Source organism: Hylobates moloch, unplaced genomic scaffold (assembly GCF_009828535.3).
Source record: "Hylobates moloch isolate HMO894 unplaced genomic scaffold, HMol_V3 SCAFFOLD_4, whole genome shotgun sequence".
Lineage (NCBI taxonomy): Eukaryota > Metazoa > Chordata > Mammalia > Primates > Hylobatidae > Hylobates > Hylobates moloch.
In genome coordinates, this window is record NW_026652279.1 from 174,230,532 (window position 1) to 174,244,480 (window position 13,949).

General features: G+C 46.9%; 2 protein-coding genes and 1 non-coding gene across 5 annotated transcripts in view; 1 reads left to right on the forward strand and 2 right to left on the reverse strand.

Annotated features, from left to right (window-relative positions):
- Nucleotides 1-11,798, reverse strand: part of DCUN1D2 (defective in cullin neddylation 1 domain containing 2) — a 35,649-nt gene extending 23,851 nt beyond the window's left edge. Inside the window, exons 1-3 of one of the 3 annotated variants that reach the window (XM_032151415.2) lie at nt 11,488-11,798; nt 4,690-4,906; nt 1,421-1,589 (exon numbers count right to left, since the gene is read on the reverse strand). In XM_032151415.2, the coding sequence (XP_032007306.1) occupies nt 1,421-1,589; nt 4,690-4,906; nt 11,488-11,490 (389 nt within the window). In that variant the 5' untranslated portion in view covers nt 11,491-11,798. Of the gene's footprint in view, nt 1-1,420; nt 1,590-4,689; nt 5,047-5,801; nt 5,938-11,487 lie in introns of those variants that run through there. The other 2 variants (XM_032151416.2, XM_058438123.1) reach the window with 2 other exon arrangements.
- On the reverse strand, nt 188-351 carry LOC116467737 (U1 spliceosomal RNA). The gene has a single exon (XR_004247938.1). It is a non-coding gene; the product is annotated as a U1 spliceosomal RNA (small nuclear RNA).
- Nucleotides 11,799-11,919: 121 nt separating the features above from the next.
- The window catches only part of TMCO3 (transmembrane and coiled-coil domains 3), a 56,043-nt gene continuing 54,013 nt past the window's right edge, over nt 11,920-13,949 (forward strand). The window contains exon 1 of the mRNA XM_032151420.2: nt 11,920-12,159. The gene's annotated coding sequence lies outside the window, so the exon portion shown is untranslated. The remainder of the gene's footprint in view (nt 12,160-13,949) is intronic.

The following is a 13,949-nucleotide window of genomic DNA, read 5'->3' on the forward strand; positions in this document are numbered from 1 at the left end:
CCACACATATCCTAGTTATCTTTTTGTTATATTCCTAGTTTAACTGTACTGTGGTCAGAAAACATACTCTGTATCATTTCAAACCTCTGAAAATTGTTGCAATTTACTTAATAGCCCAGGTTATTGTCAATTTTTATTAACGTTCTGTGCCTTTAATAAAGTTTTTTTTTTTTTTAATTTTAAACACCAGGAGAGAACACAAACATAGCCCCCCATTACCACAAATTATGCAGTCCAGTTTCCCACATTTGGGAAAATCACAGGCGTCAGTACATCTGGAATGCGATGGATAAGCCCAGCCCTGGGAAAATCACCTTCATGATCATGGTATCTCTTCTACCAGGCTGTTCTGTGTTTTCTTTTGAAAAGAATATGTATTCTTCAACATCGAAGGCAACGTTCTAAATGTTCTCCTAGGCCATTTGTTGTGCTGTCCAAATCTTCTATGTCCTCACTGAGTTTTCATCTACGCATTCCATCGGTTACTACGACGTGTGTGAAAATTCCTCACTTTGATCACAGATTTGTATCTTTCTCTTTGTAGTTGCTTATTTTTGCTTTAAATACATTGGGACTCTTCAATAAATACATAAAAACATAAGTGCGACTGCCTTCCTGGTGAGATAAACCCTTTATCATTATGAAACGGTCCTCCTTATTTGTAGAGTTCCTGTATGCCTCAAAGCTGTTTTAGTTGTATCTATTTTAAACAATATGAACAGGTGATATTTAAAAATCCATCTGGGCCAGGCACGGTGGCTCCTGCCTGTAATCCCAGCACTTTGGGAGGCTGAGGCAAGGTGGGTCGCCTGAAGTCAGGAGTTAAAGACCAGCCTGGCCAACATGGTGAAACCCCGTCTCTACTAAAAATACAAAAATTAGCCGGGCATGGTGGCAGGCACCTGTAATCCCAGCTACTCAGGAGGATGAGGCAGGAGAATCACTTGAACCCAGGAGATGGAGTTTGCTGTGAGCCAAGATAGTGCCACTGCACTCCAGCCTGGGTGACAGAGTAAGACTCCAGCTCAAAAAACAAACAAACAAGTAGGAGTACACTCGAAAATAATAAAAAGTAGAGTAAATACATAAACTGGTAACATAATCCTTTATATTATCAAGTATTATATACTGCACATAACTGGATGTGCTATGCTTTTATACGACTGGCAGTACAGTAGGTTTGTCTGTGCCAGCATCACCACACACAGGCAATGTATTGTGCTATGACATTATGATGGCTGGGATGCAGGAATTTTTTAGCCCCATTCTAACCTTACAGGACCACTGTTGTATAAGCGGTCCACTGTTGACCGACAAAGAAAATAAGCAGATATGAAATTAGTATGTACAGGTCGCTGAAAAACAATGTTAAAAGTATTTTCATTTCTGAAAACATTTAAGCTAAGAATAATTGACTTACCCAAGTTCTGTCATGCCATCTAGAAATTCCTTTCTGCTAAATTCACACTGAGTTGCTGCCCTGAACTTCCACGCTATGACCAATACACTGATACTGGCAGGATCCAGGCTCAGATCATCACAAAACTGTTGAATCCCATCGATTCCAATTTTGTTTTCATCTTGTGGATCTGTAGTTAATATCGGGGAAAAGGAAGTTATGCTATTTTGAAAAGTAATTCTAAAATAGGAGGTTTGAATCCTGGCATTCAATTATACTACATAGTTCTAGCAAGCATGTTTCCAACACATCATCAATCAATAGGCTGCAGTTTTCTACTACACATGAAAGAAATACTGAGCAACTATGAATTTATCCAGAAAATGGTCCTATTTTTAAAATCTAGGTTTCTGGGTTTTAGGGAAAAAAAAATCACTGAATTTTTTTTTGAGAAGATCTGTTCACTAAGAAAAATTTAATTTCCCTAAAGTGAAATAAAAATCCAAGTTTATAGAAATTTAGCTCACCCAAAGGCAGACTGCTATAAAAGATACTGTATTGATAAAGTATTTACAATACCTTGAGTTTTTTTTATCACAACTCTGCCACAGTAAATGATTGATGTTTTTCTTAAGGGATTTCATTTGCTAATTCTAATGGTACTGGACAATAACTATTTTTCAGAATCATTTAGCTTATGTATCCATATTTAATAGCTTAGAAATTCAGGTTCCCCACCCCCTATTTCTAGTTTAGAAATAAAATTAAAGAACTTAGCATTTGTTTATCAGAAAATCTAACAGTAAAATATATTTAAGGCATCCCAGCAAGACTTCACTAAAGCTAGTAATTTCAGACAGATTATATCATATTATCATAATGCATAGGTAAATTGTTGGTTTAGAAGGTAAAAACAGAAAACCTGTAGCTTCTTTGCTCAAAGAAAGATTAGGTATGATAAACTTTTCTTCCCTTTCACACAAAATTTAACTTTGGTCATTTAAGTAGTATACTACCACATATATACAGTTACCAAAGAAAAACTGGTAGCCGGGCACGGTGGCTCACGCCTATAATCCCAGCACTTTGGGAGGCTGAGGCGGGTGGATCACCTGAGCTCAGGAGTTCAAGACCAGCCTGGCCAACATGGCGAAACCCCGTCTCTACTAAAAATACAAAAATTAGCCAGGCATGGTGGCACACGCCTGTAGTCCCAGCTACTAAGGGGGCTGAGGCAGGAGGATCGCTTGAACCCAGGAGGCGGAGGTTGAAGTCAGCCAAGATCATGCCATTGCACTCCAGCCTGGGTGACAGAGTGAGACTCCGTCTCAAAAAAAAAAAAAAAAAAGAAAAATTGGTAACAAAAATGAAAAAAACCATAAACATCCTTCTAACTCTATTCTCTTATATCAGAGAGAAAACAACCTCAGCATAGTTTATGGGACAGAGGTTCTGTAAAAAAAATCCCCACTTATCACCTTATTCAATTCCATCTCCTAATACTATACTTCATGAATAGAAATATTGATCTACAATGCTCTGAGCTAATAAACCATCTCAGTAAATTTCATTACACTATGTTCAACATTTCAGGTAATTTTGCAAGTACTCGTTCGTTTGTATATGTTAATGTAATAACCAAGGTTATATTTGTCAACGGTCTTAGAACTACGTTTATTTTTAGAGCCTAAAGTGATTGTACCACGTTTCTACTTTAACTGACTATAATTGCATGAATAAAGTTAAATAATAATGAAGGGATGAAGCTTCAATAACACCCAAAGACAAAATTTTCCTCTTATACACAAGTATTTTTTCAAAGGCAGCTGTATATATTTAAATAACTTTTAAAAATCTGCATAAAAATCAGCATATGACTTACAAAATTAGCTCAACAATTAACTTAGCCAAAAATGTTTAAAGTAGACTAAAGCTTAACTAAAAACAATTTTCATTCTTTGGGAACTACAATAAGTACAAACCTGGTTTGTTTTACCACTGACTATGTTTCTGAGTCAAGATTTTTTAAAGCAATTTTCAACCCACTTTTCAGATCTAAAAAGAAAGACTAAAGCACACACACAGTATTTTAAAAAGTAAAAAATGAAAATAATAAATAAGAAGTTGGCTGGGTGTGGTGCCTCATGCCTGTAATCCCAGCACTTTGGGAGGCCAAGGCGGGTGGATCATGAGGTCAAGAGATCGAGACCATCCTGGCCAACACGGTGAAACCCGTCTGTACTAGAAATACAAAAATTAGCTGGGCGTAGTGGCGCGCACCTGTAGTCCCAGCTACTTGGGAGGCTGAAGCAGGAGAATCGCTTGAATGTGGGAGGCAGAGGATGCAGTGAGCCGAGATCGTGCCACTGCACTCCAGCCTGGTGACAGAGCGAGACTCGGTCACGCAAACACACACACACACAGACACCAATAAATAAATAAATAAATAAATAAATAAACAATAAGTTAAAGCCCAGGAAATTATTGTATATTTGGGCTAACACTTGTTTAAATGAGTCAGGACTTGGTTTTGTTTTAAAGTTTTAGAAAACTTAGCCTTAAAAACTGCTAGAAAGGAAAAAGCAAAGTAAGTCAGCTCTTAGACTGCTGCCTCTCCCTCTGCACTGGATATGAAATTTAAGGCCTGCAGAGGGGCGTGGATCTGCGTATGCTCATCACCGCAGTGTTAGTTCAAGGCACATTTTGACAAGAAGCATTTTGACAAGAAGCTCCGATCCAAGCACTAATGTCAATAAAAATCACAATCTGCAACAAAAAGTTTCTTTGCTGAGAGCGTTTCCCAAAGCCTCTCTAACCACTGAAGCTATTTCAGGGCTGACACGCCACTGCCCCGGCAAGGAAAACACTAAGGTTTACCCTCCCTTCAGGATCATCTTCATGATTTGATGTTGTTCTTAACCTTCTCATCATCAATATTTCAGCCTAAATAGAAGTGCTTGAAAAAAATACTGTATTAACAGACACAGTCACGCCAAGACACCAAGGCTCCCAGCAGCAGCTTTTCCCTGACAGGCCGTGCAGCGTCAGACTCACCGCACAGAACAAGCGGGCACGGGCCTGGCCCTGCTCCATCGCTGACTCCCCTCTTCTCACCCTCCCCACCCCCACCAATCACAGTCCCAACCCCATTTAAACAGAAGAAAGTGGATTCTGCAGCTGAGCGCTGAGCGTGGGGAGGACCTGCCCCGGCACCAGAACCCTGGAAGTGCAGCGCGCAGGCCGCTCGCGGAGGCCGACACCCGTCCGGTTTTGCTGCAGTCTCCTCTTACCTTTGTACCTGCCGTACAGCCGCTCCAGCTTCTTCTTGTCCACAGCGTTCCGCATGGACTCCCTGTGGAACGAGTCTGGATTTTGGAAGAAGCTGTCCGTGGCCTCGTCTAGTCTCCACTCATTCTGCGTTAAGCAGTAGATAGCAGTTCTCTCGCCAGCCTGAGTGCATGCCATAAACTGGCGGACCTTGTCCTTCTGAGACGATTTAAGCTTATGCTTTGGGATGCAAAAGAAGTAGGAAAGCCAATGAAGCCGCTCCAGGTTTGTCCCAGCTCTAGCCTAACGCCTGCACTTTAACTGGGCAGAATTAGAGACAAAGCCTTGCTCTTCATCAGTTAAAAAGACCGCACAGTCTTCTGAAAATGGAAACAACAGCATCTATACTGTAATAAACAGGCAGTCTAAGCTTCAAAAATTATGAGAATTAACATTTTATCAAAATACATTCTGATCTCTACCCAGTTCACTCTGCATGAAGTGTGACTATCATTTTTCTAAAACTCTCAGTAACTCTGTAATGCACATCTAGCCTCTGAGGGACACAGGGCAAGGACCTCACGGTATCACGGGGGCCGCAGCTGCAGAGTCTTCTTTGGTTTCAATAAAGTTCAGGCTTTAATGAATGCAAAGAGGCTGTGCGGTTTGGAGATTTTTTTTCCCAGTTTAAATCACAGAATCACATTGATGAAAATGTACACAAATAACTAAGAATAGTGTTAAAAGTAATCTATGAAAGTTTCACAAGCAGGCACAAAAAAGCCTGTTATGATTAAATGGAAACAGTAATACTAATAACAAGAATGCCTCTGTATACCAGACAGAAATAAAATGAAAAAACAGGACAGAGGCTCCGGGCAGGCAATAAATAACAAAACTGCCAAGTAGCTGTACTATATATAGTATATAATGAAACAAAGTAACATCTTGACACTTCCAGATATAGGAGGGCTGAGTTTCCACTTATCTAAAGTAACTTGATGATGTAATCCCAGCACTTTGGGAGGCTGAGACGGATCACTTGAGGTCAGGAGTTCAAGACCATTCTGGCCAACATGGAGAAACCCCATCTCTACTAAAAATACAAAAATTAGCTGGGCATGGTGGCACGCACCTATAGTCCCAGCTACTTGGGAGGCTGAGGCAGGAGAATCACTTGAACCTGAGGTGGAGACTGCAGTGAGTTGAGATCGTGCCACTGCACTCTGGCCTGGGCGACAGGGCGAGACTCCATCTCAAGAAATAAATAAATAAATAAATAAATAAATAAAGAAAGAAAGAAAGAAAGAAAGAAAGTAACCTGATGAAAGCAACACTGGAAAAGAAAGTGATTCACCAACTTCTCTAAATCCAAACAGACCCTGGAATCCACTGGATGCTAACGTTTTGCAAAAATGCTTTACACAATAATATAAGCAGGAAATTTTTTACTCAAAAGGATTTATACTCAATCTTGTTCAAATAAAGATGAGACAACTTATAAAAACACATGGAATGAATTATAATATAACTTAACAAAAGTATATAGAAGGATAACAAGGTGTGAATGAGGAAGGGGTGCCATTAGTACAAGGACGTGCCTGTCACATGTAAGAGGTGGAAATCAGGCTCCAAGCTTCCCCAGTGCCACAGCAAAGAAAACATGATTAGTTAGGAAAATCTGTTTTCGTAAGATCTAAAACCTTACCAGCAGCTCAGAAGTGGTACAGACCCTTCTGGTCTAAAACCTGAGGGAAACATCTCCTGCGGCTCCTCACAAAGTTCAATGTCCCCTCACACATACCGATTCCTCACCAAAATGCCAACCACGTACAGCAGAGCCAGCTTCCAGAAGTTTTTTTTTTTTTTTGAGACAGGCAATCAAAAAGCATGCTGATGCCAAAATACCAGAGGACGATTCTGCAGGGGCATTAAGATAACGCTGTCCAGATACACACTCTCCCGTGTGCATCTGGGACCCTGGGTCCTGAGGCCTTTCAGGAGTTCCACAGAACTACCTTCCCGAGCGTCCTAAGCCGTCACTGGCCTTGCTCACTTTCATTCTCACAGAGTGCACAGCAGAGGCATCCGTGGGCTGCAAGGCTTGTGGTATCACAGGAATGAATGTGAGATCTGAGACCCTATCTTTTATCAAGCCAGACATTAAGATATTTGCAAAAATGTAATGGGTTTATTATTGCTAATTAAATATAGAAATATTTTAATACTATTTTAATTTCGAATATGGTAAATATTGATGACTATTACCCACATAAACAAGAGCTCATTTAAGAATGACTGGGGTTCCAATCATTCTTAAAAACATATAGGAAATGTGGTACATATATACCATGACATACTACATAGCCATAAAAAGGACCGAGATTATGTCCTTTGCAGCAACATGGATGGAGCTGGAGACCATTTTCCTAAGTGAACTGGCGCAGGAACAGAAAACCAAATGCCCCATGTTCTCACTTGTAAGTGGGAGCTGGACGCTGAGCAGGCGCGGACACAAAGAAGGAACAACAGACACGAGCGCCTGCTCGAGGGTGGCAGGAGGGAGAGGATCCCAAAACTACCCACTGGCTGTTGTGCTTAGTACCTGGCTGATAACATAATCTGTACACCCACTCCCATGACACACAGTTGACCTTTATAACAAACCTGCACATGTACCCCTGAACCTAAAAGTTAGAAAACAAAAAACAAACCCAAAAACCACATCGAACTCCTGAGACTAAACACTTAAGAGAACTGCTAATTCAGGTGAGGCTAGGCAATTAACATTTTGGCTACTCAGAACAATGAGTGTTGAGCATTTGGGAGTCTTAGATCCCTTTTGGAATCTGATGAGTCACAGGTCTGCCCTCCAGGAAAACATATATGGACCTCACATGTGCAGGCAGCTTTGCATAAAATTTCAGGGGTTTCACAGATGGCTTAAGCCCATCTGCGAAGTCCTCATAAGGGGAAGGTAGAACTCAGATTAAGAACAGATGAAGAAGATCAGAAGCCTTCACTCAGCCAACTTTCTCTCTTAACGTTCCAGACAGCAGCCATCTCTGCCATCTCAGGCCCATGGGTCTGCTGGAAAAGCAGACAGCCGTAGGCTGTGTTCCAATAAAACTCAATTTACAAAAACAGACAGCTAGCCTGTGGGCTGTAGTTTACCGACCCGGATCTAGATTCTAGAGGAATAAATGGAATACATATTCACTACATTATTTCCTGAAACTGAGCTTTTGAAAAGAACTAAACAAAAAATTCAAGGTTGTATTCTCTGGTAAGACCAAATTTAGCTAAATTAAGACAGATCCCATAGTCCCTGACAGTAAGCTGACAAAAGATACAGCTAGTCTTTTTATGAAGTTGACAGGCTTCCCAAGGGAGGGTGAGCAAAGCCAAGAATTACCTCAAAAACCTTAGGATAAAGACAGAAGTGCAGCCCCCAAAATGGTCCACCACTAGGAACAGCCATGACACCCTTATTATGGAAGTGGTCATCATTGCTAGATTTAAAAATTCTGCCATGGTTATACAACAACATTTAGTATATCCCTATAACGGAACATAATTCGGCCATAAAAAGGAATGAAGTATTGATACATGCCACATGGAGGAACTTTTGACACCGAGTAGAAGAAACCAGGCACACGAAGCCACACAGTGTACGATTCCAGCTACACAGCCCACGACTCCACCCTCACAGCGCATGACTCCACCCACAGCGCACGACTCCAGCCACACAGCGCACAACTCCAGCCGCACAGCGCACAACTCCAGCCGCAGTGCACGAGTCCACCCGCACAGCGCACGAGTCCACCCGCACAGCGCACGAGTCCAGCCGCAGTGCACGAGTCCACCCGCACAGCGCACGACTCCACCCACAGCGCACAAGTCCAGCCGCACAGCGCGCGACTCCAGCCACACAGCGTACAAGTCCAGCCGCACAGTGCACGACTCTAGCCGCACAGTGCACAAGTCCAGCCGCGGAGCGTACAACTCCAGCCACAGTGCATGAGTCCAGCCGCACAGTGCACGAGTCCAGCCGCACCGTGCACCTTCCAAGACTAATCAGCAGAATATACTCTTCAGCGACTGAATTATTTAACCAGCATTATACAACTGATGACTCCACCACCAGGAAATCTGGTATGTGGAAATCTGGAAGATATGATGGTGTCTGATCTTGAGCTCCTGCTGATAACCCCTTGAAGCCTCCCCTAATATGTGACAACACCGTTACACCAGCAGCCTAATTTCTTGGAACTCTAGAAGAACAGAGGCAGGAGCACATGGATCCAGGCCATTCAAAGTGGCTTTGAATCACTACTGTTAGCTACAGAGTGGACAGAAGTTGGTATCGAGAAACACAAAGATCCCCCTGCAATCTACTCAAATTGTCTGATGTCACAAGATACTCCAGCAAACCCTGAACCACACGGTGGTGCCAAGGCACTGGTTCTGAATGAGCAAGAGACGTTCTGGGGTCTAGGCTGAGTCCATTAACAGGCCTCTCTGGCCAGTCAACAAAGCTGCAGTCATTTGATGTCAACCCTTACAGGTTTCTCAATAAAATAACAGTGATTAAAGCAATGATCGATGGCTAAGTCTAAAGACTAGGTGCTTTATGTCCAAAAGTGACTGAGAGACCCAAGTTACCTCTTGTGAAAAAGGGAACTGGCATAAAGCTTCTTAAGAAACAAAAGGCTCGTCAACTAAAAAACTACAGGGGAGAGAATGAAGCCCCGAGTCCCTCTAGGCAGGACTAAACCCAGGTCAAATTAACAAAGGCCCAGACGTTGGCAGGAAGCTTTGAGTGCAGCCAGACAGGACTGAACCCAGGTCAAATTAACAAGGGCCCAGACGTTGGCAAGAAGCTTTGAGTGCACCCAGACAGGACTGAACCCAGGTCAATCTAATCAAGGTGGATACACTGGAACTAGGGCCGTCCTTCAAGCTCACAACCTTCACTGAGGTTTACCACATCATGCAAATTAAATTATTAAGGCCAGCTTTTAAAGTGTGTACATGGGGCAAGGGGGGAGGCATTTTCTAGGTTTCATTATTTTATTCTGTTAAAATGTACATAATTCTTGAAATAAAAATCTGGACAATCCAGTGGAAACAGCAAATAAAATCTCTAAACTATAAAAAAGTCTCAAACACTTTAATTGTGACCTTGCGTAAAACGACTCATATAATCTGGCACCAAGGATACCCATATGTAAAATGGAAATAAATTACTCTTAAAATGTCCTTAGGGTCAACTTACACGGGTCTGGGAGGACAATCATGTTGATCAAATAAACTACGTAAGCTTATGGATCACTTTGACTGTTTCGGTATACAGCACGCTACAGGGAGGGGGAATTAAATTCATCCCTGCTCTTGGATCTCCAACCTCGGCAGCAGCGGAACGCTCCTCTCCAGCATCCTGAACATGTTCAAGTTTTCCCCAAACTAAGTTCCTGTCCACTGTGCCCCTGTCCTCCTAAAAGCTGGAGCGAGCTAGCTCTACCTGCCCAGGTGTGCATCCTACCTCAGACTACCTCGCTCCAGCCCGGCCTCCGCAGTGACCCCTAAGGGTCACAAAAGCACGGCTGCTGCGGTCAGTGGGATCTTTTCAGCTGCTCTTTTGTTCAGCACTGCTGATGGCTCCCTCCTCCTTTAAACTCCATCCTCTTGGTTTCGACACATTCTAGTCTCCTGGTTTCTGCTACCGGCCCTTCTCAGTCTCCTTTGTGGCTCTTCTCCCATCCTGAAGCTTGTCCTCACCCTCCACTCCCCTCTACACGTTACCGTGTCCCCTTCTCCGGTGGCTCTCTGTGCCTTAGCCAGGACAATCTTTCAGCTCCTAAACGTCACCATCGCCTACCACTAAGGGTCTGTGCATTCTGTTTCTTCTGCGGAGCCGCACACGGCTGGCTGCCCCGGCACCTCACTTTTTCTCTGGCTAATTTCCAGAGAAATTCTCCACAGTTCAACTCACACCCTCAGCATCTGACACCACTCCCACACCCGCATCCTACAGGTTCCTGGAACCCGTGCCTTAGCCCTTGTCCCAACTGTGATTAAACAGTTGTGCATCTGGTGCCTGTCTCTCCTGCTGGGGCATCAACTCCCTCAACGCCAAAATCATGCCTGGCCCAGCACCAGTCACACCCAGCAGCACCTTGCTGGCCTCTGAACCGATGTGGACTGAATAAATCCCATCCATCACCATTTCCACCACATTTCAAAGTAACTGATGGGCACCTCCAGCAGCCTCCCTCCTGGGCTGCAGAACTCTACCAGCTCCACAGATGCACAGCTAGAGCCACGCTACAGCCCCCGGCTAGACCCCGCGCTACAGCCCCGCTGCGCCTCTCCTTCCCCTCCCGGCGGCAGGGCCTCCCCCGCGAATCTGAGCTTCTCGCGGATTCTTTCCTTGCGCTGTTTTGGTCAACAGCCTCAGCATCTGTACAGACGCCCGCAGGAGCAGCCGAGCCCTCGCCTGCCTCGACTGCCCGTTTCGGAGCCGCCCTGGGAAGCCCCCGGCCCCTGCCCCAAGGCCCCTACAGCTCCTCCCGGCCCCCGCCCTCCGCTCACTCCCTGTCGTCCCTTGCGGCTCCAGGTCAAACCCGCGCTCCCCGCAGTCCCGCGCCTCCGACGCCACCTCTCCGGCTCGCGGGCCCGCGGCGCCTCCTCCCTCTGATCCACGCGGAACGCCCCGCGCGGCTCGCTGGGCTCGGCCTCCCCCATCCAGCGCGCCGCCTGCGCCGACCTTGGCGCCCGACCCCGACCCCGACGGGCAGAGGCGACGCCGGGCCACCTACCATCTCCCCCGCGCCGCCCGCGTCTAGCCGGCCCCGGCCTTCTGCGCAGGCGCGGCGGCCGCTCCGCCCTAGTCCTCGGACGGCCGCGGCCCTGGGCTCCGGGGCATTGGCGGGAGACGGCCGCGGGGACTCCCACTCCCGGCATGCTCAGCGCCGCCCGGGGGCCCACGGGAGATCGCGCCCCACCGCCCCTGCGCGTCCCGCCCTCTGCGACGGCCTTGGCTCGCCCCTGCGGAGTCCGACGCCAGCCTGCAGCTCCCAGGCCCCACGCCGGCCGGGAGGTGCTCTTCGAAGGAGGTGGGCGGCGGGTCGGTGCACGGAACTCCACCTCCCGACGTGCTCTCCGCCGCCCGCGGCCGACGGGACCCGCCCACGCCCGACAGGACCCGCCCACGCCCCGCCTCTTAAAGGGGCCGCGACTGCGGCTGGACGGGAGTCCGGGTCGGCGGCGCCGAGCGGGGGCGGTGCTGGGCCGAGCGGCGGCCGCTCCCTCCCGGCCTCCCGGTCCTGGACCCGCCTGGGAAGGGATGCAGGGAAGTCCTCGGGCGCTGCGCTCCGAGGCGGGAGACGGCGTCCCCTCCGCCCCTCGGCTCCTGGCGCCGCAGAGCCCGGCCCAGGCCGCGGAACGGTGATGCTCGGGCCAGACGGGCGGGCGCGGCCCCCTGCGTCCAGGTGAGCGCCGGGCCTGTCCATCCGGGGCTCTTTCCCGGGGTCCCCTTCCTTCCTTCCCTCCCTTCCTGGGGCTCCCCTCCTCTCTCTCCCTCCCTGGGGTTCCCCTCCTCTCTCTCCCTCCCTGGGGCTCCCCTCCTCTCTCTCCCTCCCTGGGGCTCCCCTCCTCTCTCTCCCTCCCTGGGGTTCCCCTCCTCTCTCTCCCTCCCTGGGGCTCCCCTCCCCTCTTTCTCTCCCCGTGGCTCCCCTTCTCTTGCAGGTGTTGTCTCCCGGGGTCGGGTGGTCTGTGCGGCCTGGGGTCCTGCTCCTCTAGGCCTTGCCTAGGCGCTCTTCGCTGAGGCCCACGTTCTAACCTGGAATGGAACCTGCGTTCCCACCCTGGCCGCCTGGGTGGACTCGGGGCCTCCAGGGCCGGCCGCGGAGATGCAGCCCTGTCCCTGGCGCCCCTCCTGTGGCTCCGAACGGCTCCTCACGGTGTCCATGACCCAGGGTGTGGACGCCCGCGCGGGGGAAGCAAGACGGCTGCGTATCGGGTCACTGTTCACTGCCTGTTTTTCTGATTATTCTGTCTTCCAAATTTATCTTATTTACGGGCTTTTTCAGAAGGAGTGTCTTAATGATTGGATTACACGTGAAATATTTGTGGTTTTTTTTCTGCTACAGGCTTGACTTAAATATTCTAAAGATTTTTTGTTGTTGTTGAGACAGAGTTTTGCTGTCGCCCAGGCTGCAGTGCAGTGGCTGGTCAAGGCTCAAGTGATTCTCCCGCCTCAGCCTCCCGAGGAGCTGGGGCCACAGGGGGCACCACGCCCGGCTTATTATTTCATTTTTAATAGAGACAGGGTCTTGCTATGTTGCCCAGGCTGATCTCCAACTCCTGGCCTCAAGCAGTTCGCCCACCTCAGCCTCCCAGAGCGCTGGGAATACAGATAATTGTGTCGTAACAGCAGTGGCATGAACCACCGCACCTAGCCTTAGGTAGAATTTGAAAACCTTCTTATTTTGAGATGGTTGTAGATTCACATGAAGTTGTAAGAAGTAATACAGAGAAATCCTACAGAGTGCCTTTGCCCTGTTTTCTTCAATGGTAGCACCTTGCAAAACCACAGTATATGCGGGAAATTTTCTGTGATCAAATCCCCTGACCTGTTGAGATTGCACCAACTCTACATACACTAGTGAGTGTGAATCTACACCTGTGTGTCTTAATAAAATTGAGATTTTTTTTCACTCACCCTTGAGATACATCCGCATTGTTATGTGTATCAATAGCTCAAGATACAGAAATTCTAAGAATTCATTATTAAAAAAGTAATCCCAGCACTTCGGGAGGTTGAGGCGGGTGGATCACCTGAGGTCAGGAGTTCGAGACCAGCCTGGCCAACATGGCGAAACACCGTCTCTACTAAAAATACAAAAATTAGCTGGATGTGGTGGCGAGTGCCTGTAATTCGAGCTACTTGGGAGGCTGAGGCAGGAGAATCGCTTGAACCCGGGAGGCAAAGGTTGCAGTGAGCTGAGATCACAACACTGCACTCCAGCCTGGGTGACAAGAGCAAAACTCCTCTCAAACAACAACAAAAAAACACGTTGCAGGAATCCAAAGTGTCTTTTTAATAATTAGAACAGCTAAAGATGTTTACTAATTTGCTCAAAAAACACGCTACAATTTAGTAGTCCATAGGATTTTGGAGGCAAGTTTGAAGGTAAAATGAAATGAGTTTGAATAAAGGGTGATTTGTATTTTAAGGGTCCATAAATAATTTCAGTTTCATGTTATGAGTATGTTTCAG